Source organism: Haliotis cracherodii, unplaced genomic scaffold (assembly GCF_022045235.1).
Source record: "Haliotis cracherodii isolate W230 unplaced genomic scaffold, xgHalCrac1.p SCAF_2, whole genome shotgun sequence".
Taxonomy (NCBI): Eukaryota; Metazoa; Mollusca; class Gastropoda; order Lepetellida; family Haliotidae; genus Haliotis; species Haliotis cracherodii.
In genome coordinates this window covers 65,725,117-65,752,526 of record NW_027266275.1, presented here as the reverse complement: position 1 = coordinate 65,752,526, position 27,410 = coordinate 65,725,117, and the positions used below count along the sequence as shown (strand labels likewise).

Genomic DNA, 27,410 nt, shown 5'->3' with positions numbered 1-27,410 from the left:
TTAAAGAAGTTGTTATCCATAAAAATTGTGTCTATCCTGACAAATACAAATAACAAAACTTTTAAACATTAAATTTTGTGATTTCTCTACAACCCAGTTTTCTTTGTCTAACAACGTACACTGTTGGATTATTACATAAAACATGTATACCACTTACAATAATAACATGTTTACAAGTTAATAATATTTCTCACATTATTCTTTCAATTATCACATAAAGCACTATATTATAATCTACACTGAAAGACTTTAGGTCATTATTTATGACAATAAGTAAGAAAAAAATGGCTGATGATCTGATCTGCAACATTCTTCAAACACTAGTCCCTTTCCCAGGTGTTCCCTCGACAGACGACTCATCCTGACCTTGCATGTCAGTCTCTGCCTGTTCAACTGGCAGACTGCCATCTAGATTGTCTTTGACCTCACCGGTATTTGTTGGTTTACTGTCATCATCAGTTTCACCTGCTTTTACGTCTGATTCATCATCTTTTGTGGGGCCAGCATTTCTTTCTCTGGCATCATCTTTTCCCATGTCATCATCCATTTCTTGAACATTATTTCTTACTTTGTCACCATCTTGACACTTATGTGTCATCTCCTGTTTTGGCGGAGCGTGATCACCAGCTTCTGTTTTGTCCTGCTCTGACAGGGAACCATGACCTTTCCCCTCTTCTGCCTCCGCATTAGTGGGTTCACCCTCCATCTCCATGGGTTTTTCCTTGTCTTCATTCTTAGAATCTTTCTGGATCTGTTTAGGATCAACCTCAGACGATTCTGTCACAGCCATCCCCACGGGGTTGTTCTGACTAACCTCATTTGTTTGGGCCAGATCATATAACTTCTCTGCAAGTTTCTCCAGACGATCCTTGTACTCAAGTTTCTGGAAATATATGTTTGCTTTGAAGATCCTTATAATCTTTAACCACCTTGTCATACATGCTTAACAAGCAGAATAACATCTCACTGAACAATCCGACTTGAATGATCCTCCACAAAAAGAACATACAAAACTGAACATTTCGGACACATGCCGAAAACATTTTAACTACAACCACAGGTGGTGAGGAGAAATGGGGTTCATAATGTCGCGTCCAAGATTATTGCAATCATACATGTGCGACGTGCATGCAAGTGTGTGTCTGGGGCGAGAGCTGCTTGTACTAGTCCGGACTGATGCCATTTGTATAGTGCTAGCCCACTGAAATACTCTGCCGCAGTTTAACAGGAATACCCCACTCAGACACAGTATACTGATGCCGAGCCAACCAGTCCTTGTTTAAGCCCCTGAATGCCAAGCGCCAGACAGGGTAACAAAAAGTACCATCTTTTAAAGTCTTTTGGTATGACGCGGCTGGGGATCAAATCCCGGACCTTTCGCTCTCCGGGCGGACGCTCTATCACTAGACCACGAAGGTGGTCATAACCACAGGAACATTTAACATTATACTTTGTTGCTATGTTAAGATGTCACAAGCAGAATTACACACTTAGAAATATAAATATTTCTACAAGTTTCAAAACAGTTAAATGAAACATGGGTAGAGGTAGAGCATACAATGTGCAACTAAATGCAATCCAAAGCCAATATAGTTACCATGGTTACTACTTACTTTGTAGTTTCCCTCTGGCACACCTTCAAATCCATACATGGCGCCGTAGCAGCATGCCGCTATAGTTCCTGTACTGTCGCTGTCCCCGCCATGGAACATGCCCCTAGATAAAGAGGAGGGAGTGAGAGTTACATTGCAAGCAGCACAGTCATTCATGGTAGCATGTTTTGTTTGTTTGATTATTGTTTAACGCCGCACACAGCAATATTCCAGCTGTACAACGCCAGTCTTTAAATAATCCAGTCTGGACCAGACAATCCAGTGACTGACATCATGAGCATCAATCCACGCCATTGGGATACGATGACATGCATCAACCAAGTCACTGAGCCTGACCACCTAATCCCATTAGTTGCCTCTTACAACAAGCATGGTTGCTGAAGACCTATTCTAACCCGGACCTTCACGGTAGAGACAAGCAAGGTTACTGAAGACCTATTCTAACCCGTACCTTCACAGTAGAGACAAGCATGGTTGCTGAAGACCTATTCTAACCCGTACCTTCACAGTAGAGACAAGTATGGATGCTGAAGACCTATTCTAACCAGGACCTTCACGGTAGAGACAAGCATGGATGCTAAGGACCTATTCTAACCCGGACCTTCATTGTAGAGACAAGCATGGGTTGCTGAAGACCTATTCTAACCCGGACCTTCACAGTAGAGACAAGCATGGATGCTGAAGACCTATTCTAACCCGTACCTTCACAGTAGAGACAAGCATGGTTGCTGAAGACCTATTCTAACCCGTACCTTCACAGTAGAGACAAGCATGGATGCTGAAGACCTATTCTAACCCGGACCTTCACTGTAGAGACAAGCATGGATGCTAAGGACCTATTCTAACCTGGACCTTCATTGTAGAGACAAGCATGGGTTGCTGAAGACCTATTCTACCCTGGGTCTTCATGGGTCTGGTAGCATGTAAATATTGCAAGATTGTACAAGTAACTGCAGTGTTCCCATTTACCAGTAAATACCAGTGTTTTACCGGTAAAATTGGGTTTGGACCGTTAATTCATGCTGTTGCCAGTCCCTGTGGACCAGCAAATAGAGTACCTTATAAATCTTTGTTGTTGAACAAAACACAGCGATATTCATATAAGTATATTTATAGAATGAAGTCAGCTTGTCTGTTACCTTCAGGGTTTCCCCTTGTCTATTTTTAGTGCAAGGAAATAACATTTTGCTTTGGTTCGAGGTTAAATATATATTTGAAGTGACTTAGTCTTGAAAAATAAAAAGACATAGAAAATTGTGACTGAATTTTGTGTGAATGATGTGTAGATCTAATTAAGTTACTTCAGAGATGATGTCATGATGAATGAATTAAAACCAGGTAATTGTTATAACTTTTTTTAATTGTTGAAAGTTGGGACTGACAAATTAGGAGGGGACTGGTAATTTTACCCTGCCTGGTGCTCGGCATTACGGGGCTTAAAAAAGGACTGGCCGGCTCAGAGTCAGAATACTGTGTCTGAGTGGGGTATTCATGTTAAACTATGGTATTGTATCCAAGTGGACTAGCACTATAAATCGGCATCAGTCCGAGGTAGTACACACACGCAGAAAAAACAGCTTCGCATCCAAGTTTATTGCACCTATATAGCGACGCACACATACAAGCACGCACGCATGTCACTATATAGGTGCAATAAACTTGGATGCGAAGTTGGATTTTCTGCTGCTACAGATTGAACTCCATCATGCAACTAGGTATTACTGGTCATACTCAACTGAAAGTTCCACAAAAACATTCAAGCCTTAACTGTGAGTATTTGTTTCTTATTTCTAATTCTGACCAGTGAGAAGCCAGCCTATACCAACCTCATGCACAGTTGTTTCCAGTCCTGACCGGCGCCAAGGATGGCATCATAGCTGAAGATTACAAAATGGCTCTGTTTACAAACACAGTGAAACCTTGTTAAGAGCGAGTGAGTTTGATTTAACGATGCTTTGAACGTATTCCATGAAACATGACAAGAAGGCATGTACAATCACAAAAAGATTAAAACTTACAGTTAATCTTTGGTTTCTTGAACCAGTTTTAATAGTGTAAAAGTAAGTGAGTGAGTGAGTTGGGTTTATCCCCACTTTTGAACAGTATTCCAGCTATATCACGGGACTCCACCTTAATGTAGAAGGAAAGCCCAAAGTGATGTAGGTCTCAGACTTTTACCACTTTGGTGAAACCGACGAGCATGGTATGGTGCTGACAAACCTAGAAACAATTGGGTTGAACCAGAATTTCAAAGCACAATCATAGGTTTCTGGCGTTCCCAAGGGCAGCAACTCTGCACAGTGAATTGTGGCGCCCTAGAGGACAGGGCCACCTGTTCCCCTGCTAATCTAGATTATGATGGGATTATTTTTCTGGACTTTTTTTTAAATATGGAAAACTTAAATTCCAAATAAGCTGTGCCAAAGACACTGGCTGATAAACACATGGAAAATGCAACATGACTGTTGGTCAAAAATAGATTCATCGGAATAGATAACCTGTCTCTATACATCATGAAGGTGACGCAGTTCACACACATCCAGCAACCAGTCTACAAGAGAGGGGCTCATTGTGTTTCATATTGTCCACCACTGTGCTGCCTGTGTGTGCACTCACGCAATGATTGTGGAGTCATGGCCACTAGCTCCTCCCCATCCACCAAAGCTGATGCTTTTATAGAAGTCGTCTCTCACATCCGGATCATCATAGTTGCTGGGAAACTCTGGTTCGCCAGACTTTAGTTTCCGCAAATCTACATATGCCTCCCAATGTTCCTTGAAGTATGGCCTGAAACAGATCAGAGAATCATTGATATAAGTTTCTTTTACATTCTCATCCAGGCCTGTGACTACTCCTATTGATGTACAGCCACAAGCTGATGTAAGCGTCACATCGACTCATCCACCTCAGTCGTAAGTGTCCCATTTTTTATTGTTGGTCAAAATTGATGAAGTTACAAGATATTTTGTTGCCTTAGGTTTTCCTTGTGAAGAGAATGAAAAAAAACTTGATAGAAATTTGTAGAATTTTCCTATTCGGAATATTCTATAAGTAATACGTTACCACTGTTATACCGAGGCTGTTGTCTCCCACAACTGCTGCTATAGCGAAATCTACCACAGAGATCTCAATTACCTCATGCAGCACGTGCGTAGCCACCTAGCTGCCATGTGACACCCTTCACTCTTGTCTCCTGCGAGAGCAAGTGCTCGGGGGACGGACGGGCGGGCAGCAGCCCAGTGGTAACGTATTACTTATAGAATATTCCGAATAGGAAAATTCTACAAATTACATTAAGTAATACGTTACCACTGTTATACCGAGGCTGACTACCACAGTAGGCGGTGGGGAGCACCTACAACCCGAATCCTGACTGCTAGCGTTCCTTCCGACCAGCGGAAGTAAACACCAAGGCAAACACTCGATGCGCATGCACCTAGCTAGGCGTTACCCTATAGGAATACCAAAGCACTGTCAAGCGCATACCGTAAGGCTCAATCGTCATTGCCAAAACGATTGGTGACTCCAAACGGCCCCACTGGATAGGTATTTCATCGCCGCAGCGGATGAGAACACTGTATCCGCGTGAGCTAAATCTTAGATCAGGTTAAACAGTCGAAAAGAGGGAAATTAATTTCCTTCAGACCGTATATCCCAGAGCAAGCCTACTTAAAGTATGCATTAGGCGCGTGACCTAATTCCAGTATTCGTAAGCATGTATCGCAAGGTTGGAATACACGACAGACAATTAAATGCATAATTGTCAAAATACAAATAAGGACAAAACACACAAAAAGCCGCCTCACCTGTGGTGTGAGTGCGCTGGTTTGCAGGACCCCCACTCCTGTACCCACGGCGTGGGAACATTGGAGACGACCCAGATTGACCACCGTGCAAGGACTGACGACTGCGGAGTTTGGAATTGCGCTGGACACACCCCCTAGATGACCGCTTGTGCCGCGATCAGCGGCCCAAGACGGTGCACCCCCTCCACGTCTTCATCAGAAACCTTTCTGAGGTAATGATTGGCAAAAACCGAGTCAGAACGCCAGTAACAACCTCGTAATATTCTGTGAACAGAGATATTCGAGTGTAGGGCAAATGTTGCCGCTAGCGCCCTGATCTCGTGCGGGTTTGACCCCGCTACCGGTAACCCCCGAGACCGGTACGCCAGATTGATGACAGAACGAAGCCACAACGCAATCGAGTTGCGAGTTATGTCAACCGTGCGATTAGGGTTACACGATATGAACAGACGGTCACGCCCTTGTCTACGTTCATTCGAAGCCTTAAGATAATACTTAAGGGCCCTAACCGGACACAGCGCTCTGTCCTCAGTATCAGCAGGATGTAAGATTTCTTTGAGGGATCTTACAGTGAATTCTCTCTCCGTTTGCCCGACTCTCTGATTCTTGGCGACGAAGCCCATGAGCAGGCCCAGGCGGACCGCTCCTTCGTCACCCCTATCGAATCGTACCTTGGCGACATCGAGTGCATGAATTTCGGATACACGTGCCGCCGTGGCAAAGGAGAGGAGAAATGCTGTTTTCCAAGTCACATGCCGGAACGAAGCACTATGCAAGGGTTCATACGGAGCTTCCGTAAGTGATTGCAACACTAGGGAAAGATCCCAGGCCGGTGCCCGAAGGCGGCCCTTCTTAAGATCGTGCTGTTTGAAACCCTTGATAATACCCCGTATCACCGGCTCTTTGGAGAGACTGGTACCCATAGCAACGTCCCGTACCGTAGCAACGGACGAAACATAGTTGGCAATGGAACCCCCGGAGAGTTTCCGGGTCTCTCGCAAGTGAGACATGAAACGAGCAATATCCTGCACAGATACCTTATCTGGCGAATGAATGTGATGTTTACAACACCACTTCGTGAAAATAACCCAACGTGCATTATACACCTTCTGGGTAGAATCACGATGCATACTAACGTATGCCCGAGACGCCCGGCGAGAAAAACCTTTACTCCTCAGACGCTCGGTGACAACATCCACGCGTGCAGATTGAACTGCCCTGCGTTTGGATGAAACTGACGGGTGTGAGGGTGGATCAAGAGATCCGGTCTCACAGGCAGTGGGAGTGGCGACTGCGTGACCTGGGTCAGCAAGTCGGGGTACCACGATCTGTTCGGCCACATGGGCGCGATCAGTAACATTCGACAGCGAACTCCTCGAAGCCGGCTTAGAATGTGTGGTATCAACGCTGTCGGCGGGTAAGCATAAGCGTCCAAGCCCGTCCAGTCTAACGCGAGAGCATCGTGATCGATGGCCCTCGGGTCCGGGACTGGTGAGACAAACAACGGGAGTTGATTGTTGAACCGTGTTGCGAACAGGTCGACCATCGGACGACCCAAACGTTCGCACAGCCACTGAAACACTACTGGGTTCAGCATCCACTCTGTGGGGCTCGGATCCTGAGGCCTCGATAGAGCATCGGCCAGTACGTTCCGCACACCTGGGATGTGACGGGCGCGTATCTGGCACGGGACACTGTCCACCAGAGCGTAAAACTCGAACGTGAGATCGAGTAGCGAGTGACTGTGGGTTCCCCCCAGTTTGTTCACATAGGACACTACCGTCGTGTTGTCGGTCGCCAGCATGAGCCGGGCGTCGACGAGACGATGCTTCCAGTGATTGACTGCGTTGATCACTGCCTTGAACTCGAGACAATTGATGTGAAGACCTAGTTCGTCTACGCACCACAGCCCCGAGCTCACCTCCCCCTCTAGATGGGCGCCCCAGCCCACTAGAGAGGCGTCTGTATACAGGTTCAACGTGGCCCGGTAGGGCCGCATAGAGACTCCTGATAAGACATTGTAAGGGACCGTCCACCACTCCAGATGCGGTCGGAGCCGATCCGGGAGGGCGACGGTCGCACTGTTCACCTCCGTTGCTAACAACTGGATTAAAAACCGTTGCAGCGGGCGGAGTTGGAGACGACCCCGTTCGGTGCAGTCCTGGGCTGATACAAGTAGCCCTACCAGCTGTTCCCAAAAGTGAACAGTCTGTTGCACCGCTAAGATTTTGGCAATCATCGCCTGAATTTTGTGCCACCGGTCTGGGGGGACAAATAGGCGATGGGACACCGTGTTGAACCGACCTCCGATGAACTGCAAGTTCTGAGAAGGGGTTAACTCGCTCTTGGGGAGATTGACAATCCACCCCAATTGCTCCAAGAGCCGACGCGCGAAAACGAGATGGCGTGACAGGGTGTCCGTCATTCGATTTGCTACTAGCGAGTCGTCCAGGTACGCGAAGTACCGGACACCCCTCCGGTGGAGGAACCCCACTATGGGGGTGGTTAACCGGGTGAACAGCCAGGGAGCGGATGAAAGACCGAATGGGAGTACAACCCACTCGTAGTGCCTGCCTTGAAAGACAAACCTGAGATACTTGTGATGATCCGAGTGAATCGGAACATGCAGATAAGCATCCTTCAGGTCGATCGAAGCTAGCCAGTCGGCCGGCATGATCAGTGCTTTCAGGTCCGTCAAGCTCAACATTCTGAACTTGGGCGGCTTGCGCAGGTAGAACTCGTTGAACGATTTCAAGTTGTGAATCATTCTGAGTTCGGCACTGTCCTTCTTGGGAACGAGAAATATCCTGGAGTAAAACCCCGGTGTTATTTCTGGTAGAGCTAACTCCCGAACTGCCCTCTTCTCCACCAACCTGCCGATGGCATCGGCGAGGAAGGGAAGATCGGTTTCCGAATAGAAACCTGCCGACAGGGCAACGGTGAGCGGCGGATTCGCTTTGAGATCGAGCCGATAGCCGTACCGAATCGTGTTGACCACCCACGGGTCGTCGAACACTTGTTCCCAATTCTCCCAATAAGTCTGGAGTCTGGCTCCCACTGGGGACAGAGAGGGGGGCCGGAGGGGCGCAACTGTCCAGGGCCAAGTGACTCGGGTTCGCCTACGGGCCAACCGAAGTTGGCGCTGTCGGCATACGAACCCCTCCAATGAGAGTCACCTGGAGGGGCCCTTGCCGTCCTTAGACGACTTGGGCTTCCCCCAGTTCCCCTTCTTCCCGCGAAAGGGCTGCTGAGAACCCTTACCGGAGCCCTCAGAGCGGGGCTTCTTCCCGGAGGAAGAAGGACCCGACCCCTTAGGCCTGCCGGACGCAGCATCCTGGGGCGCGCTCCGCTTCGGAGCGGCACCCAGGCGCCTTTGCAAGGACCCCACAAGATCCAGTGTGTGCCGAGAGGCATCGGCAGACACAGCGGCCTGTTGTTCCTTCAGAACCCCAGGGATCTTGTTATTAAACAGGGTCCGAGCAGACCAAGGCTGCGAAAGGAGCACCTCCTGATTGGCAGCGTCCAACCCTGAAGCAGCCAGATACGACTGGCGCCGAAGAAAATGGCACGTGCCGGAAACAAAGGCCGAAGCCCCGGCAACGTACTCCAGGGAAGCATTCAAACCGAGCAAGCAGTTGTAAATGCGCTGGTCTCGGTCCGTAGGAGAACCTTCGACCAGACTGGCCGCTGCAGCCAGGTATGTGTCTCCGTGAGACAATGCCAGCATGGAGTGTCGAGCGAGGGTGTCCAGCTGTTGCAAGGTACCTTGTGGTACCGTGGCAACCGGTGGGGCACGGACCCCCAAACGCTCCACATGGGCTTCCGCAGAAGGACCAGCCTCGGGAAAGGCAAGGTCATGTACTGGGAAAGACCCTTTTCTCCACGACGGGGGAGGTAACGGGAGACCCCGACCGGAGGCAGCCGTGAAGGCCTTCTCCAAAGAAGGCTTAATCCCGCGCAGCAAGGTTGATGCCGGGAAAGCCTTGTCGGACGTCTCGTCGTATACCTCGGAGGAACCCACGGAACCGTGGATTCCCCGCGGTATCGGCAGGGGCTTTGGCATGTCCTCGAAGAGGTCATACACCATGGCCACGCGGTCCTTAACCGATAGCGGAAGCAACGGTTCGGGGGAAGGACCGGTAACCACGGCAGCCGCCGCCGTACCGGTGGACCCCGCGTCCGAACCCGCGGCCACCGAAGAGGCCGGGGACGGAACAGCCAGCGGCCTATCTTGCGATAAGGCCGCCAGCTTGGAGTCCACAAGTTTCGACAACAATGCGGCGACGGAATCCCCAGACAGCCCGAGGGCCGCAAGGGGATCCGCCGCAGCCGAGGAGGTGGTACCCGCACGGGGACCCCGACCGGACGAACCGGCCACCACAGGGGTGGAGACGGACTGTACGTACAGCCGGTACCGCTCAAACTCCGCAGGCCCCAGACCTTCACACAGGGTGCACCGGGTGTCCCCGCAAGGAACCCTGCACCGCGGGCAACGATCGTGGGGATCCCGGGACGACAAAAACTTTCTGCACACCCCACAACTCCGAGGAGCAGGGGTAGAGGGGGTGGATACTGGGGACACATCCATGTCAGACATTGATTGTTTGCTATAAACAAAGAACAAAACATGGTTACAACGCACGCACCACAATGATTCACAAACGAGCATTTTCACAAGAAAATAAACGAGCAATGTGAACATATAACATACACATATAACTTTTATTAAAGAAATAAGTTATGTTAACCCCCAAAACATACAAGAACAGGGGAAACGTAAAACACAACGTGCATACGCGAACCCCGCAAGTATATAGAAAAAAGGGCGGGAAAAATTTTCCGTTTGGCGGGAAAATTATAACCAAGCGTAGCTACCGCAACGCCCCATAAAAGCACAGTTTATTAGAGAATAAACTATAATAAATATCACCAAATCTTCAGGAACGCTTCAGCAGGAGAAAACACGTCTTGCTTAGCAGACGAAAGAGACAAGAGTGAAGGGTGTCACATGGCAGCTAGGTGGCTACGCACGTGCTGCATGAGGTAATTGAGATCTCTGTGGTAGATTTCGCTATAGCAGCAGTTGTGGGAGACAACAGCCTCGGTATAACAGTGGTAACGTATTACTTAATGTAATTGAATGTGTTTTAGGTTTCCTGCCCGTTTGTGTGTGTGTATGTCTGTATGTGTCTCTGCAGTATGTATGTATGTGTGTGTGTGTATTTGTGTGTGCAGGTGTTTTTGTGTGAATGCATTTGTGTGTGTGTGTGTGTGTGTGTGTGTGTGTGTGTGTGTGTGTGTGTGTGTGTGTGCATGCATTTGAGTGTGTGTGTCTGAGTGCGTTTGTGCGTGTGTGTGTGCGCGTGTGTGTGTGTGCGCATACATATGTGTGTGTGCATATGTGTGTGTCTGTGTGCATGTGTGTGCGTGCGTGCGTGCATGCGTGCATGTATGCATGTATGCATGTTTCTTTAAAATGGTGTGCTAGAATTATGCAGTCCAACATGGGAACCATGTTTGTGTGTATTGGTTTGTGTGTACAAGCGTTTGTGTGTGCCTGCACTTTCGTGTGTGTGTGTGTGTGTGTGTGTGTGTGTGTGTGTGTGTGTGTGTGTGTGTGTGTGTGTGTGTGTGTGTGTGTGTGTGTTTGTGTGTTTGTGTGTGCATGCATTTGTCTGTGTGTGTGTATTTGTCTGTGTGTGTGTGTATGCATTTGTGTGTGCCGAGTTTGTGTTTGAGTGTGCCTGTGTGCGCATGCGTGTGTGCATGTATGTGTGTTTCCTTATGTTGGTATGCTAGAATTAAGCAGTCAAACATGGGAACCAAATCTGTCAAAGAAGGGGAAAGGCTAGTTGTGTCTACATTACCAGGCCTTTTCATTCTCATTCGCATAGTAGTTGCTGTCCTTGATATACTTCAAGGCTTGAGGTAGGACGTCCAGTAGTCCCTGTCCCCACTCTACCGGCGGCTTGCCTGAAGGTAACAGTAAACAGCCTGTTTATTATCTGACGACCTTAGAAATTCAAAATGTTAATATCATTCTTAACATTGTGTGGGTTAGTCGAACTTCCAGAGAAACTAAAGGCTGAATCTAATGGTAGTAACAGCATGAAGCCTACAGACAGGAAGAATATTGGATGTGTAATTATTTGTGGAGGAAAGAATATATATATCTATAGTTTTATATTATATTTTGGATGTAACTGATGCTTTGATGAAAGTTCAACAGTTATGATAAGATTGTGTCTATCATACAGTAAGGGCAACTCAAAAAGTGTGCAGATTTTTGCTTTGAAGTGGGGTATAAAGGATTTTTTCTGCTTCTCAGAAACCATGTGCAGCCTGACTTGCTTGTGGCAGGGCATAAGAGATTTATTCCCCACTTAGAAATGTATTCCCCTCCAAGGCGAGATATACAGTATTTTATCAAGATCACATGGACCAATCAGATCTCATCATTCTGACAAGGAGGTATTTTGATTGTGTATATGCTACCTTCTCACCCCAAATCTACTTACAGACAGGACCTACAGTTCAGGGCCAATGGCACAAAGCTATCTTAGCACTATGACTGTCTTATGTCTATGTTATAGTATGTGAGTTATGATAGGTGATCAGAGATAATCTTTTAAGTTATAGTTACAACACACCAAGACGAGTTGTTTGGGCAGTAAGAGCACGGTTTGGCTTGGCATTTGATTTACAGACAAAAGGACCGAGGGGCGGAGCCTCGAGGTGATCCTTTTGTCTGTCAAGCCAATCCGTACTCTTACTGCCCAAACAACGAGTAGGTGGGTGTGTTGTAAGTGACTTGTAGCACGGGTTACGACGGTCATTCCAAATTGCGCGAGTTTGTGTAAAATTTAGTGACGTATAATATGACGTTAAATATGACACATGCTTTCTGCCTTCGAACCGTTTTTAACTTTTAAACTAATTGTTAAATCAAGTGTAAACTTTGGAAGGCACATTAGAAATTTCAACTATTAATTTTCCGAATTTAGCAAAATGCGTTCTGTGTCCAGTTGTTTTTATGTTTGACAGTTATATTGTAATCTTTTAATAAAATTATAAACATTTCTATTGTTTTTTGTTGTTTATTTACGTTATTACTCTGGAACACTGTGTACAACACTAAAGAAACATTGTTGTAAGTTTGAAATTTCTCAAGCCAGTAGGCGGGGCTTGCTGATCTTGGCGTCAGCCAATGGTAATAATCTTTAACAAACCGTGCTCTTACTACCATGATACAGCACGGGTAAGATCAAAGGTACCGCTCGCAACCCGTGCTACAAGCTATGTCATACAGTTCAGTGATAACACCTGGTGACAGAAAAATGGTCAGGTAGATACTGTAAATCTGGAAATTAATGCGTCTCCAAATTAATGCCTCTGCTGACCCCTAGAAAAAAATGCGACTCGATATCAATTAATTTCATGATTTACTGTATCAACCATATCTGCTATCCTGTCTGACATAATGGCTAAGGTTATGTGGATCATGATATATTTCTAAGTCCGCTATCAACACCTTATTTTAGTAAACTACAAATTTAACTGGTCGTGTACTATTAACATGCTTGGCTATACTTCAACTTAGAATGAAATAGATGAAGATGTTACCTTGGATACTGTAAGCTGTAAAGAGTGCTGAAGCCAGAGCTCCGAGGTAGCCTGTGGGATGATGGTGTGTCATTCTGCCACTCTCAATGCTGACAGCAATCAGGTCGTTCAGGTCTTCATGTCTAGAACAATAACTATCTTGTGCCAACTGAATACTATTCCTCCTGATCCTAAAGATGGTAACAGGGCTCAAAATTAGAAAAGAATCAGGTGTGTCCAAGGACACTGGACCCGTTTTTCAGAGGCACACCTAAACACCACAATTTAGGTGTGCCTCTTTTTAAAATGAAAATTCCACGACGTGATTCGAACCTGCAACCTTACATATCGTGTTAAGTTTTGTAACCCACTGTTTTCCCACTGAACTACCAAGGCAGGTGATGAGCAGTTGTTAAATATATCATGTCATGACTCCAGCTAATCCATGCTGCACTTGGCCTTTCTCTAGCATGTTTTGAGCAAATTCCTTTCATACCGCTATACACTGTATTGTTTTGCTATGAGGTATGTTGATGTTTTCTTATTATTTCTGGTATTTCTTGGACTTATATGGTTCATAAGTTGGATAAAACATGCCTCCTCTGTTTTGGTTGTAAATGTAAAACCTTGAGCCCGCTTTTCCCTCGCTCGGGGTTTTACATTTTCAACCCAAACCCCGTAGGCGTGTTTTAACCTATACATATTTACCATGATCTGTTTGGTCGTTCGTTGTTTAACGCAGCACTCAACAATATTCCAGCTATATGACGGCAGTCTGTAAATAATCTAGTCGGGACCAGACAATCCAGTGATTGACATCATGAGCATCGATCCACGCAAATGGGATACGATGACATGCATCAACCAAGTCACAGAGTACCATGATGGGATTATCTCACTTGGATTTACTGTTGAATAATTGTGGATCACTTTCATCTGTACAATCACAGGAGTCAGTCATGTCTACATAACATTTTCGCTTTTCAGGGATTTATTCAATTTCAATTAGCATTAGCACTTGGCTATATAGACTAGTTTATTTGCTTGTTGTCTGCAGTAACTTTATTAGAAGTTAAATTACAGCAGTAGGCTTGAAGAAATAAAAAATAGTGCAGTTTTTCTTTTGGGGCTGTCCATTCTGACAATTAGCAATTGTCTGCTAGGTTTTTTTACCGTCAACATGAATAACTACTTCCGTTTGAAATGCACAACCTACGGAGTATTCATGACGCTTCGTCTAAATAAGGAAAAAAGTGAGTATATTCAAATGTATTTCGTGCAAACTTGAGCATCTTCTCAAACGTCTGTAAGATGCAGTCAATGGAAATCACTGAATAATGTTGACTGATTTTACAACGGGAAGTCATCTAGCGACAGTGGAACATGCAACTAAAGATGGAAACTGTTTCATTTCACAGTATGATTTTGTCAAGACATGGAATATAAATTAATGTAAATACCTCTAGTGTAAAAGACAGTGTCCATGAGGCACATTACATAAAATCCAAGCGTGCCATTTCCTACTTAATGTGAGCCTAAGCAAGGCGGCACTTGTCATTTCGGGCCCTGACGGTAATGGCTGCCGTGAATCAATCAAGCGCTTACGGAGCAGTGATGCTTGCTTGCTTCAGTTACTTTGCACAATAACATGAAAAGCACAGTTCTGTATTTGGAATTGAAAATCCACATTTTCAAGAGGCCATCATGATTTTTAAATTCATCCTCATCTTATTTATAAAAAGTTCATGTTTATGTGGGGTAGCCAAGTGGGTAAAATCTTCACTTGTAACGCTGAAGGCCCTGGTTTAATTCCCCACCTCCCCCCATTTTCTTTTAAATTATTACCTGAGCCCAGCTCACAAAATTTTGAACTCCCATCCTTGGGTTGATGTGAAACAGGCTCAGGCAATCAAATTTTGAAATGATGGTCGAGCATAAGATAAAGAAAGAGGCTCAGCTGATCAAATCTTGAAATGATGGTCGATCATAAAAGACCATGACAATGCATGAAGGAGTGCTTACCTGGGGTACCTGAGACCGATACACATGGCCCTCATGGACGCTCCACACCCGCCACCTCTACAACATCAACAACATCATCATCGGCATCTCTACAACATCGACATCGACATAAACATTTCTACAACATCAACATCAGGTCACATTATTGCTTGTCACCCATGCAAATTATCCGAATGTGACCAGATGTGATGTCCCGAAGGATGGTCACATGACAGCCGCGAAGTGTCCTTAGAAAACTAAACTGAAAGTGAAAACAACATTTTTTCTTCATCAAGGACCATGGCTAGGCACTGCCCCTGTCAAAGGTAGATGCATTAAGTAGTAATGCAGGAAAAGTAAAAAATTGTACTTGATATGAATTATTTGACATCTTGATTTCAAACAAGGGAGCCTACTTGACTTCACTTTGCATGTTAAGGTGCTTCCATGTTTTGAGTGAGGTAGAAAAGATTCAAAGTTAGCAGTAGAATTGTGTTTTTTAAAACAGATGTCTCCCCTCCCCCTTTTTTGATAGATCAGTTCAAGTTGTTACTGTTAGTGTAACAATAATAGCAAATAATAACCTGGAAAGATAATGGTCTCCTGCAGAGATATTCATTAGATGTAGAGTTTTGGAGGGAAACAAACATGAGTTGTGTGAGACTAAGTCCAAATTGTTTCCATGGAAACACAAGAAATTGAAAAGGAAATGGTTGAGCATGTGGTCATTGCACATGCAGTTTCATGCAAAAATACTCATAAGTTTGCAAGTTATGGTTCAGAAACGAGGCCTAGAGATGTTTGAGACGTAGCTGAAATTGTTTCCATGGAAACAATAACATATAGTTTAAAAAATATTACAATAGCAAAAGTTGGGCTATTAAATGAGCAATACATATGCCTAGGCAGTGCCTATCTTGTTTAGATTTGAAGAATGTAGTACAATAAAGACACACTGTGTGAATAAATAAGAAAGTTGTAACGCATTTATACAGTGTACAGTGATGTCATCACGGTGGGGTATTGAAGGTTATAGCCCACTGATGGCCAGGCACCATGAGGGTACACAAAACCAATGGGAGCTCTCCATTCACCTTGCTTACCTGCTATTGAAAGGAATCTTGTATCCATTATCTGTATCTGGTTTCAGACTATGCACCATTGCCATGCACGTTGCTCCTGCAATCAAACAGAACCTTATCACAAGCAGTACTGACTATCTGCAATGTCCATAGCAATAAAACAACCAAAACATCACTTGTAACAAGGTAACTGTCCCTTAGCTTAATTAGTTAATACTGATTACCGTATTCGACGTAATAAGCGCCCAGGGTGCTCTCAAAATTAGAAATAGGGGGCGCTTATTAGAATATAATTTTGAGTTGAAAGATCGTAAATTTTGTGGTTTATGCTAACAGCCTGAAATGTTTACATACGACAGATATATTTTTCAAGAATTAAATTGCCCATAACTAAGGGTGATATAACACACGAGTGCGTATTATGCACAAATAAATAAGTCTTGTGTACATTGATCAATCGGAAGGATTGCTGATTGGGATTGTTCACTAGCCAATATATTAGCAAATATCGCCGTGGGCGCTTATTAGAGCGGGGCTCTTATTACGTCGAATACGGTAATGCAGGATATGCCCACTTGATATTTTTGGTCACCATGTTAATGGTTTACTTGAAACATAAACAACAAGTGGGAGTTGTTTATCTTACAATAACAGGGTTCACTCTAGGAATTTTCTGACATTTGTGACCTTTGTGTGAAAATATCATATATTCCAGAGGTAGACCCACACTTGCCCAAACAGCAGAATGTTAAAATGCCCCATTGTATTTGAAAATGTGGACCCTTTTTCAAATTTAGGGGCTAAAGGCACAAGGCCCTACCCTAGAATTATCCCTGCAGTATTTTGTTGTATTTTATTGTACGATAAACAATGACAACAAGTCATATATTTCTTATATGAGATATCATTGAGTACAGCCTTTTTATGGATGTCAATAAATTGCACAAGCTTAAAAAACATTAACCCGTATTTAAATATTGATGACTCCCCGACTACAATCTGCCCTTGGCAAAAGCACACTCCATGTTATGTACAGGGGGGTTAAGTCTGGTATTCTCACAATTTTCCCGTTGATTGTCTGCACCTTTTCCCCCAATACCGATTGTCATATCTCTCCCACTTTTGGGTGTGATTGTTGGCCATTGTGTTCATCTGTACTGTCTAGCTACATCCCATCTTCCAGAGGCAAGAGTGAGTGAGAGAGTGAGTTGGGTTTAACGCCACTTTTAACAGTAGCCCGAGGCAAGAGAGTTAACTGACTTTAAAAGTCCAGTTTCCACCCTTGCTGAACTAGGCTGGAATTCTTGGGCTTGATCCTAGCGTCACCAGCAGCTATTAGGAGTTATGACCCTTCTATGCCTCTCCTATGGACCAGTCAGATTCCATCTCTTGTATCACTTACTTTTGCTTCAAACAAAATGGCAGCACCCAGCCAAAACAATCAGATCGACAATCAAGATGTATATTGTGATGAAACAAGTCTTACATCGTGCAGTGCATCAAATCACATTATTTAGAAAATATCTGTTTACAACGAGTTAGAGGTGCACATGCTTTGCAAATCCGTCAATCAACCGAAATCTGTGTGACAGTTTACAAACCGGATTTCGTAGCGTGATTTTGATTGGACTATGCATAGACTCATTAGTCCAGCCAAAATGTAACTCCATTGCCAGCCTAGTTCGGCAAGGTCGGAAACTGGACTTTTATAATCAGTTAACTCACTTGCCTTAGGAAGATGGCTACATCCATGAGGAACAACTCAATACACTTCCCTTTAAAAAATAATGTCATGATAGAACAATGAAATAAACAATGCTTTTTTCTTCACTGTTCTTTCAATTTATCGCGTATCTCTCTTATATATAGTAATGGGTAGTACAGAGAGAGATAGGCCCTGCAATACACATCACAGTGAAGGGTCACTATACAAGGGGAGAGTGTTGATCCTTGTCTTCAGTTATGTGGGCCATTTAGAAAATATTGTGGGTCATGTCAAATTGCTGTAGTTTGTTAGTCATACAGTTCTTAGCATTTGAGAGTAAGCGTTTACTGAACTCACTTTTTTATCAACCAATACAAAGCAAATAAAACTGAGCATCAATCCTACCTGGGGCCCTTCCAGCCATATCCCTCATGCATACTTTGTACTGGTGTGCCATCTCATGATAAGTCTTCACCCGGTTTACACGACCCGCTTCAGACACAAGAGCTGTAACAGAATATTATTGTCCTATGAAAACACAATTGTTAAAAAGAAGAACATTTTCACCAACCTTTTCTTATTATATTTACCTTTTCTCCAAAGACTGAGCTTGTAGATGCAACACCTCTCATAAATATCATACATTTATCTTTGGACAATACTGGGACAGTGACAAAAACTATGGTGCAACTCAAGGAAAAACAGAAATGAGTTCACGGTCCGGGCTTCCACATTAGTTGGACGGGAAGGCGGAAACACACTTCATTTCTTTATAATTTTTTAATTTGAAGTTTACACAATATACGGCTTTTCCATTGGACGAGAGGTCGGTCACATGACTGCGAAATTGACGTTCATAAGTGTATGAACAACACAATTTGACGTTCATACGTTTTTCACGAGTTCCTGTTCTTGAAATGACGCAAACACTGACGGACTACTTCCACATTCCTGGGGAAACCCCCGGGAATTTCCTAGCATGAAAACATACATAAGCGTTCATTCTGATCATTTAGAACCTTTATTCTTGGTCTCAGCATTTCAGTATACATTGAGAAATGTCAGAGAGCGTAACTGCATGGTTGTTCATGAATATCCTCCCTGCGGCCTAACCTAATGAACAAACGATCAAATGCACATCTAAACTATCGTAGTATCGACTCGATCCATGCCTAGGCTGACATTGACCGTCTCCAGCAATCTATGAATTTACCTTAGTGTTTGTTTGGCGCATTTTTATTCACCTTTCAATGATTGGCCAGTTGATCAATGATGACTAACACATGTAACCGCCACTGGTTCATTAACAACTTCGGAAATCTCTCCCGTCACGTTTATCGTGTCGGCCATTTTGACGTCTTGTGCTTGATGTAAATGTATTACGACGCGCTGTCATTGTGACTGACTTACTGAGGTAGTTCTTTACAGACCTTTCTCATCTAATGAAGATGTGATTTGAACACGTGCTGCGTATGATGTTTCTGAAGAGCAAGTTGTGCATCCATACGCCCATGTCACCTCTCTTTTTGAGGAACTATTTTACTCCGCGATATAGCTGGTTATTGTATGGCTGTCAGTGTAAACATGAAGTCACACGTACTAAATAAAATTGTGTTTAGATCTTGGCCTACATCCTTTGAGGTAAGAAATTGTGATAAAAAATTTATAAGAATTGACTTTCACTTTGTGTGAGTTCATTGGAGTATGAACCTTCATAGAGTGAGGAACAAACATTGTATGAACGTCGGAGCAAGCTCTGACCTTCATACAGTTTGGCCCTCACTCTATGAAGGTTCATACTCCAATGAACTCACACAAAGTGAAAGTCAGTTCTTTATTCATACCCAGAGCATGCAAAACAACACTAAGGCGAAAGATATTCAAGAAAACAATGGCAAATCCAATCTGGCACATTAAAGTATTTGTTACGTGAGAAGGACAAAAAGTCATTCTGATTGAAAACGAAAATAATTGCATCACCAATTGTTTTACTTGACATTGATAATGTAAGCTAAGCTTACATACATTGAAATATTGCAATTGAAAAACCAAACCAATATACCTTCGCCAGTAGCCAGGTGCATGACTGTGTCATCGCTCACCATCCAATCACGTTCTGGAATCACATCATATAGTATAGATCAGGGGTCCGGGAAAATTTAAAATCCCAATCGGACATTTGCATTTATGCCACGCCCCCTTCAAATAGCGTATTTTAGTACAACTTGTCACACACATTACAAGTTGATACGTATTCGTAATATGATGAATAATGAATTGTTTAAATTTAAATAGTTTAATTCACCAGACAATTAATAACAAATAACATCATTTTAGAATTACATGGAAAACATACGTTTATTTGTTATAATCTTGATAATAACGTTCTGTTAACGAAGTGAACGATCTAATTAATATTCATGAGTTGTATCTGCTCGAGTGTATGCGTTGAACATTAATAGATACACAGTGAACATTAAATACACAGCAAAGTGACAGTGATTTTAGGTGTCTTGTTCATGTACAACCAACAAGATTCATTATTCACATTTCAGATTCACAATTTAAGAATTTGAAGTGAGAGCTTTTCTCTGAGACAATACTAACTGTTCACTTTGATCTTCTCTAATCCGCCCATCTTTTTCAGGTCTTTTAGAATGAGTTGTCCACTGTGACAGAACTCCCATTCTCCCTTCTTGTACCCAAGAGCATCCCCGACGCCTGCAAGTACCATGGCAGCCTTGTACCGTTCCAGCATGGAGACCGGAGCAAGCTTAGTCGCGGCCATTCCTGCAAACAAATTTCAATTAAGAATTGACCTTCACTTTGTGTGAGTTCATTGGAGTATGAACCTTCATAGAGTGAGGGCCAAAATGTATGAACGTCGACATCCTTGAAATCCTGAGCTCATGTTTCACTCTGTAACTGAGACATTTTACCCATGCATCTGGACCAACCAATTTTTCAGGTGAAAACGGACAACTGTCAATCAATAGCAGACAAGGGAACATCAGTTTGAAAACAAAGATTAGAGTTTATTAATATGACTATTATTATTATTACATATCTGAAGGAACAACTTTTTCTTATAAAAGCATCTCAACAACAAAATTACCAAAATATGGCTTCGAGCAGTGATATCAGGCTCCATTAATTTCATACCACTAAGTCCCATAGTTCTAGCTCAGTTCATAACCAAATTATTAGTACCTTCTGTTTTTGTGCAGTTTCGGAAAACACATTCTTATTATTAACATGCATGTGCCAAGGTTGTAGCTCGTTTTGCAACAAAAGCTATTTGTATTTGAATCAACCTTCCGATTTCCGAAAATACTTTCTTATTGCATTAAAGCCTTAAATCTGAAAGTCACCTGTCTCTATCTCAGTTCATAAAACTATGGTCATATGCGGTATGGATTTAATTGTCACTCTGTCTTGAACCAAGACGTTTATACGTTTACAATAATGGACTTTCAAAAATAAATACAAAAACTGCCATGGTTATTGTTTTATTTTACACAAGATCCTCTGTCGATGTAAAGTCAGTTAGTGGCAGGAATTTCCATATTTTATTGAAGCTTGTCAAAAAAACTGTCAATAAAATGCATAAAAAAACACCATTCACTGCATTCCCATTGGTTGGTTGGTTTGTTGTTTAACGCCGCACTCAGCAATATTCCAGCTATATATGACAGCAGTCTATAAATAGACAATCTAGTGATTAATATCATGAGCATCGATCCACACAGATTTTACATGGATTTGTTTTACAAAATTGTTTTACTCTCAATAGTAACAATACATTGCCTATTGATACATGTACCTGACCTGTCTACTTGTGAAGATGCAGGTTTGAATAGGTCTTCAGCAACCCATGCCTGCCATAAAATGTGACTATGCTTGTCGTAAGAGGCGACTAACAGGATCGGGTGGACTGGCTCAGTGATTTGGTTGATGCATGTCATCACAGCCCGACTGCATGGATCGACGCTTATGATGTCAATCACTGGATTGTCGGGACCAGACTCAATTTTTTCCAGACTGTCGTCATATAGCTGGAATATTGCCGAGTGCAGCATTAATCATTAACAAACAAACCTGACCTGTCATGATCCCCAGAAACAGCTCTTGCACTGGTTCAGTTTATATTTTAACAGTAGCTGAGTGAATATGTTGACATGATGTGCTCATGCGCCACATTTTTATAATCAATTTCTGCAGGCGTTTTCTAGTAACAATAAGCATATACTGTCTCTCTCACTCTGTCTGGACTGAACTTGTTATTAAGTTGTTAGTCAAGTCAAGAAAACACCCCAAAGTTCACCTGAAACCTGGACACAAAGGTCACCTTCTAATTTTAGAAAACCATACACCTATTGCAGAGGGTATTCCAAATAACACTATTCATAGCTCTAGCATTTATGGAAAGGCAGATTCTTTCAGGATCTTGACTGCATGACAGTTTAAAGGGGCACTGATCTAACGCAATTCTCCGGGACTGGTTGTTGCCTTTGTTATTGTTTTTTCCCAGTGAGTACCCGGATGTAGAGCAGAAATCTAGACTAGCTCGCGACCTCTGTTGCGCCATTCGTAAGCGCATCAGTCACTTTTATGGATACCGGTAGTAATAAGAGCGTATGGTCACATTGATCAACAAAATGAAATACAGTTTTCGAGATAATAAGGAAATGTAGGTATCTTTGTGGGTAGCATCGGTAATGGTGACGAAGTTTTGATAAGTCACTTGCTTGGTAATTTTGCGATTTTCGTTTACACTATTTTGACTTGCAACACAAAGTAAATATCTCACCTGAGCATTGCCTTTTTTATAGTGTGTATATTTTTTTACTGTCAAAATGTGTAACATATTTATTAAACGTATAAATATTCAGTTATTTTACAAAGTGACTGAAAAACATTTCCATCTGTATTATTATGATAACGAATTCCAAACATTTTGATGTTTAATGTCATCACCAAGAGACTGAAAATGTTACGTTGAAAAGTACATTTCTATGTTGTTTGGCTTCTAATCCTACATAATAATCTGTTGTGATGTTTGTAGGCCCTTTTGATCGTCTTAATCAATCTGGACAGATTTTTTAGTCAAAATGACTGAAATATTTACACATTTTATAAATTGCCTGAGAGAATCACATTTTACAAATTGACGGTAATCTATACACGCTTACAAAGGAAATGACCTGTGAAAACAACGTCTATCGCGCATTGAAGAATTTCCCAACCAAGACGTAAAGAAACAAGAACGAATCGGTTCAAATGAAGGAAAACAAAACGCAAATACCATAATTACAACTTACCAAATTTATGTGTATAAATAGGCTGCTTCCTTGTTCGAGGAATGTATCCGTGAATATCCACACAAAGGAATAATGTGACACTCATCTGCAGCTATGCAAAATAACTTATTCGATGTCACGTGTCTCTGTAACTATCAAATATTCTAAAAGATATATATCGTTTCGGGATATTAAAACCAGTGTTCGTTTCTCAACTGATCACTTGGATTGTTTCATGTGTTTCACATAGGTGTCAAGTCTCAAGGGTTGGCTGAGAAAGCCCACGTGACAACTATTTTCATTACGTCCACGGTTCCTAAAAAATCCACTGAGTTTGATAACAATGAGCAACCAATCAACGTATTATCAGTTAACCCTTTGAACAAAGAATGTTGTTTTTACATCAGCACTTCACTCCATGATATGAGTGTATTCCCTTTGTTTTAGTAAACCTAGACATGTAAACACTCACTTTTGACATATCCACTGTGCAAGATAACAGTGATTAATCAATCAACGTATTTTCTGTTAATCCTTTGATGACTAGGAACGATCCGTTGATTTACCTAAAAAAGTAAATCAACTGATCATTCATCTCTTGCTGGGCTGCCACGTGCATATTACATAACGCACATTTCACCTCACTTCAAACCTGGATTTAGATTGAATAATTACCCCAGACACAATAAATGCCAAATGAGAACCTTTGTCAGGTAATCTAAGTGGTGCTACCACTAATTGTACCTGTAATAAATTCATTAACTGAGCTTCAAGTGAATGACGACAAATACACAAGTGTAGGGTTATACGAGAAAACGTGGATGACAACAAGGGAGTAGTAATCGTATTATCGACGCAAGCCGAAATCCGAAAATGCTTTCACTGCATGGATACTTTTTTTAGTATTAAACTATAACCATCTGGGGTATTTCCAAATGACGACTTCCGATGAGCTCCGCCGTTCTTTTTGTCTGTTTGTTTAGGCTGAAGAAATTAATTAACATGCGCCCTTTGTCGAATCTTTAAAGATCACATTTAACCAATCAGTGTTTATTCAAAAATGCGTAAAACAAATATTGCCTCCAGCCTCCAAGTTTATTTAGCTGTCCTTGCAGACGGTAGCCCAGTCTCTGGTCACGCTCAGTTGCGTTGCGTATCATCCGGGTACTCACGGGGGAAAAAACAATAACAAAGGCAACAACCAGTCCGGGGAATGGCGTTAGATCAGTGCCCCTTTAAGACACAAAAGAAGTATAAAAAAAACGGCAGGTTGCCTCACTTTTAACATGCACCAAAGAACACAAAATGTGCAAAATGTGATTGTGTTCTATGGGGAACTCCTGAAAATATGAGCAATACTGAGGAATATGATATGTTGCTTTACATGAATCACGTTTTATTTGTTTCCCCTTAGTTCTAAGATCAACTGGTCTGCAATTTCCAAATTATCTCCTCAGTCGTTGTCTACATACCCATCAATCTTTGGACAAAATCGAACCACTGGTTTCTGAGCTACAGTTGGTTGAACACGTTTTCGTTGTCAGAACGGATCGCTGAAACACAGCAGAGATGTTACGGGTCATTTCCTATATCATAAATCCATACTGTTCACTGACCAGTTATCGCCATTTTTTCATGCTGTTTCTGACATATTCCGTGTACAAAGTTGACTGTACCAATAACTTCAATTTTTGTGGAACGATGAGCAAATGCTCTTATTTCTGTCTGTGAAATAAGATCCCGTTGATTTCTGTTATAACGCTACGACAGGGAATCAAAACAGTCTAAATAGAACTTTCCCATCGACTTACTGTACCAGTTATCGCCATCGTCTTAACAACACATGCCACGTAATAACATGCACCCCTTCAGTTATACTTATTACATTTTTAAGTATCTCGGGTATCACACTCAATTTTTTATTCATCAAATTGAATAAGAAATGCTACTATCAATTTGTTGTCTGCAAACTGACAAAAAGCAATATTCCCCAAATTCAATCAACACATGCTTATTCTTAACACTTAGTACTATATGTATTTAGCAACATATCCAAGTTATGCATATTTGGAAATATAGCTCAAATAGGTTTCAGAATTGTATTTTGGGGAAGAAATGACGGACAGATAACAAGCTATGACCATGATGACAGAGCTGAAAGTGCATCATCTTGTTTGATTTATATTTGCGTGGGAAGTGGTCACATGACACCCCTCGCGTGTCTTTTCTAAAGTTATATTTGAGCAGGGTGACTATGGTGTTTTTTTTAAAATATTTCCTTACAAGAGTCTGTTTTGTTCATAATTTTCGGATAAATATTTCTCTCTTCTAATGTAAACGAGCAAAAAGTAACATGTGCGCGCAATAACGGGGAGGTAGCGATAATTGGTCCTCGGCAATAACTGGTTGCTAGCCAGTATACATCATGTACATAGTGCCGACGACATTTTGCGACAAGACTGTGGGTCTATGGAAAGGGATGAATGGGGGTTAATCGTAAACTTGTGGGGCGCTTCCTTCAGCATATTCAGTATCTTCACTGTATGAGAGATTGATATGCAACAAACAATCAAATATAACCACCAAGTGGTGTTACTTTTAACATACAAAAAGACCAAAAATGTGCAATATCCAATGTGGATACATACTGCCAACTTTCAATGTGTTCCATGGAGAACGGTTGAAGATTAGAGCTAAAGTGAGGAATGAAAGGTACACAGTATTTTGTTCACTCAGTTTACATAAAGCTGTCAAAGAAAACATTTTGTCGCACGATACTTTATCTATGTACGATCAAATGTGGCTACATATTTTACAGGTTTTTTGGTTAGCAAAACAGAAACTTCGGACAACATTTAGCACTTTTTGCTTTTCAAACCAGTCCTTAATTTTTCACTATGGGAGCTGAGAATTCAATTATATACAACTCTGTAAAATTGCAAAGTCACAGATTGGTCAGGTACCGTGCGATTTTTCGAAACTGTGGGTCTGAAAATTAACTCAGCAAAGAGAATTCAAGCGGTAATGTAATGAATCACAAGTTTTTGGTCAGAAATCTCGAGAGATCCGAATTGAATGCAACTCGCTGCCATGGGAATGCCAAGTAGTATACAATGGGTTATAGCTAAAACAACACCTCAGCAAAACGTCACCAAGCAAAAACGTCACCTCGCCTAAAGCGAAAACAGCTACAAATTCCCTGCGACAACGGCACCTATTTTTTTTTTAACCTTCGTACTGAAATGCATGAAATAAAACTCACAAACTTGCAAACACAAATAATTGTGAAATGTTAAAACACATTTACATTAAAAACTGGCCTCTACTCCAATTTAATCACCGACTCTGATTGGAAGGCGAAACTAAACTTTTTGTGAACTTTTTATGCTTTGAAGTAAAATAAATGAAATTAAACTCACATGGTCACTTGCAAACACAAAAAATGATAAAATGTTAATAACCTTAAAACAAGTTTACATTAGAAACTAGCCTCTACTCCAATTGATTGGGAGGCGCAACTAAACTTATTGTGAAAACATAACATGCTTTGATTACCCTTACTCAATGTCAAGCTGAAACTGAGTCTCATGAATTTTTCAAGAAATTGGACTACAGGTATACTATATATTTAATATTTGTTTTAGTAAGTAGGAAATAAACAGTACTTTAATAGATATATCACATTTTTCTCCCCTTCAGACATCAACACAAGAAAATTTCTTGATAATAGACCATGTCCCCGACCAAGTAAAACATATACACTACAACATAACATAATAAAACATGTAAATAAAATATATATACAACTACATAAAGCGTTCTTATATAGCGTTCTTCTTCGCGTTCTAAAAATAGAGGTGCCGTTTTCGCCCCAGAAATCGATGACGTTTTGCTGAGATGCGGTTTTAGCCTGCTCTCGTATACAACTTCAGTTCGTACAACTACGAACATGTGATTGCATAAAAGTTGGGCAACTTGTACCAACTAGCCTAGTCGTAGTACCGTGTGAATGCCGCTTAACGTGTTGTACCGTTGTGGGGTGTCATACTCATACCCAGAAACAGATTCATTCTAGGCCTGGGTCCACTTCCAGTAGAACTAGAAGACAGTAACGTATTTTTGAGAAGTCATGCAATCTAGGATAATAATTGAGAGAAAATATACAAACCCCAAATAGTTCCAAATGAAAGTATCGCAAAATACCTCTTAACCAAAGATGACAACATAAACGAAACACGTTACCATTGGTAAATCCAAGATAAACTGAAAGCGAACATTTCCTACTTGTGACTACATCATAA

At 42.2% G+C, this 27,410-nt stretch overlaps 2 protein-coding genes across 6 annotated transcripts; both read right to left on the bottom strand.

The window, feature by feature from the left end:
• Nucleotides 1–27,400, bottom strand: LOC139468374 (ADP-ribosylhydrolase ARH1-like). 5 transcript variants are annotated; one of them, XM_071250298.1, is made up of 14 exons: nucleotides 27,352–27,389; nucleotides 27,112–27,207; nucleotides 24,582–24,662; nucleotides 20,417–20,599; nucleotides 19,872–19,925; nucleotides 18,215–18,316; nucleotides 16,126–16,201; nucleotides 15,044–15,100; nucleotides 13,043–13,164; nucleotides 11,287–11,392; nucleotides 4,230–4,400; nucleotides 3,440–3,490; nucleotides 1,614–1,716; nucleotides 1–883 (listed from the first exon to the last, which is right to left on the bottom strand). In XM_071250298.1, the coding sequence occupies exons 3-14, from the start codon at nucleotides 24,583–24,585 to the stop codon at nucleotides 314–316; spliced, it is 1,599 nt and encodes a 532-aa protein (XP_071106399.1). In that variant the 5' UTR covers nucleotides 24,586–24,662; nucleotides 27,112–27,207; nucleotides 27,352–27,389; the 3' UTR covers nucleotides 1–313. The 5 variants fall into 5 exon arrangements, with proteins under 5 accessions (XP_071106399.1, XP_071106398.1, XP_071106397.1 ...); XM_071250297.1 differs by lacking the exon at nucleotides 27,112–27,207 and having other exon boundaries at nucleotides 27,352–27,400; XM_071250296.1 differs by lacking the exon at nucleotides 27,112–27,207 and having other exon boundaries at nucleotides 27,278–27,367.
• On the bottom strand, nucleotides 8,556–9,950 carry LOC139468377 (uncharacterized). The gene has a single exon (XM_071250302.1). It carries the CDS (start codon nucleotides 9,504–9,506, stop codon nucleotides 8,592–8,594), a length of 915 nt encoding a protein of 304 aa, XP_071106403.1. The 5' UTR covers nucleotides 9,507–9,950; the 3' UTR covers nucleotides 8,556–8,591.
• Nucleotides 27,401–27,410: the final 10 nt, after the last annotated feature.

Excerpts from the sequence above, each read along its gene's own strand:
- LOC139468377 (XM_071250302.1), bottom strand. The coding sequence starts at position 9,506 with ATGGTGTATGACCTCTTCGAGGACATGCCAAAGCCCCTGCCGATACCG.
- LOC139468374 (XM_071250295.1), bottom strand. The coding sequence starts at position 27,335 with ATGTTGTCATCTTTGGTTAAGAGGTATTTTGCGATACTTTCATTTGGA. Across the intron at positions 18,317-19,871 it reads GCACCTGGCTACTGGCGAAG|CTCTTGTGTCTGAAGCGGGT; the intron begins GTATATTGGTTT and ends ATTCTGTTACAG. Across the intron at positions 16,202-18,214 it reads TATGGCTGGAAGGGCCCCAG|GAGCAACGTGCATGGCAATG; the intron begins GTAGGATTGATG and ends GTTTGATTGCAG.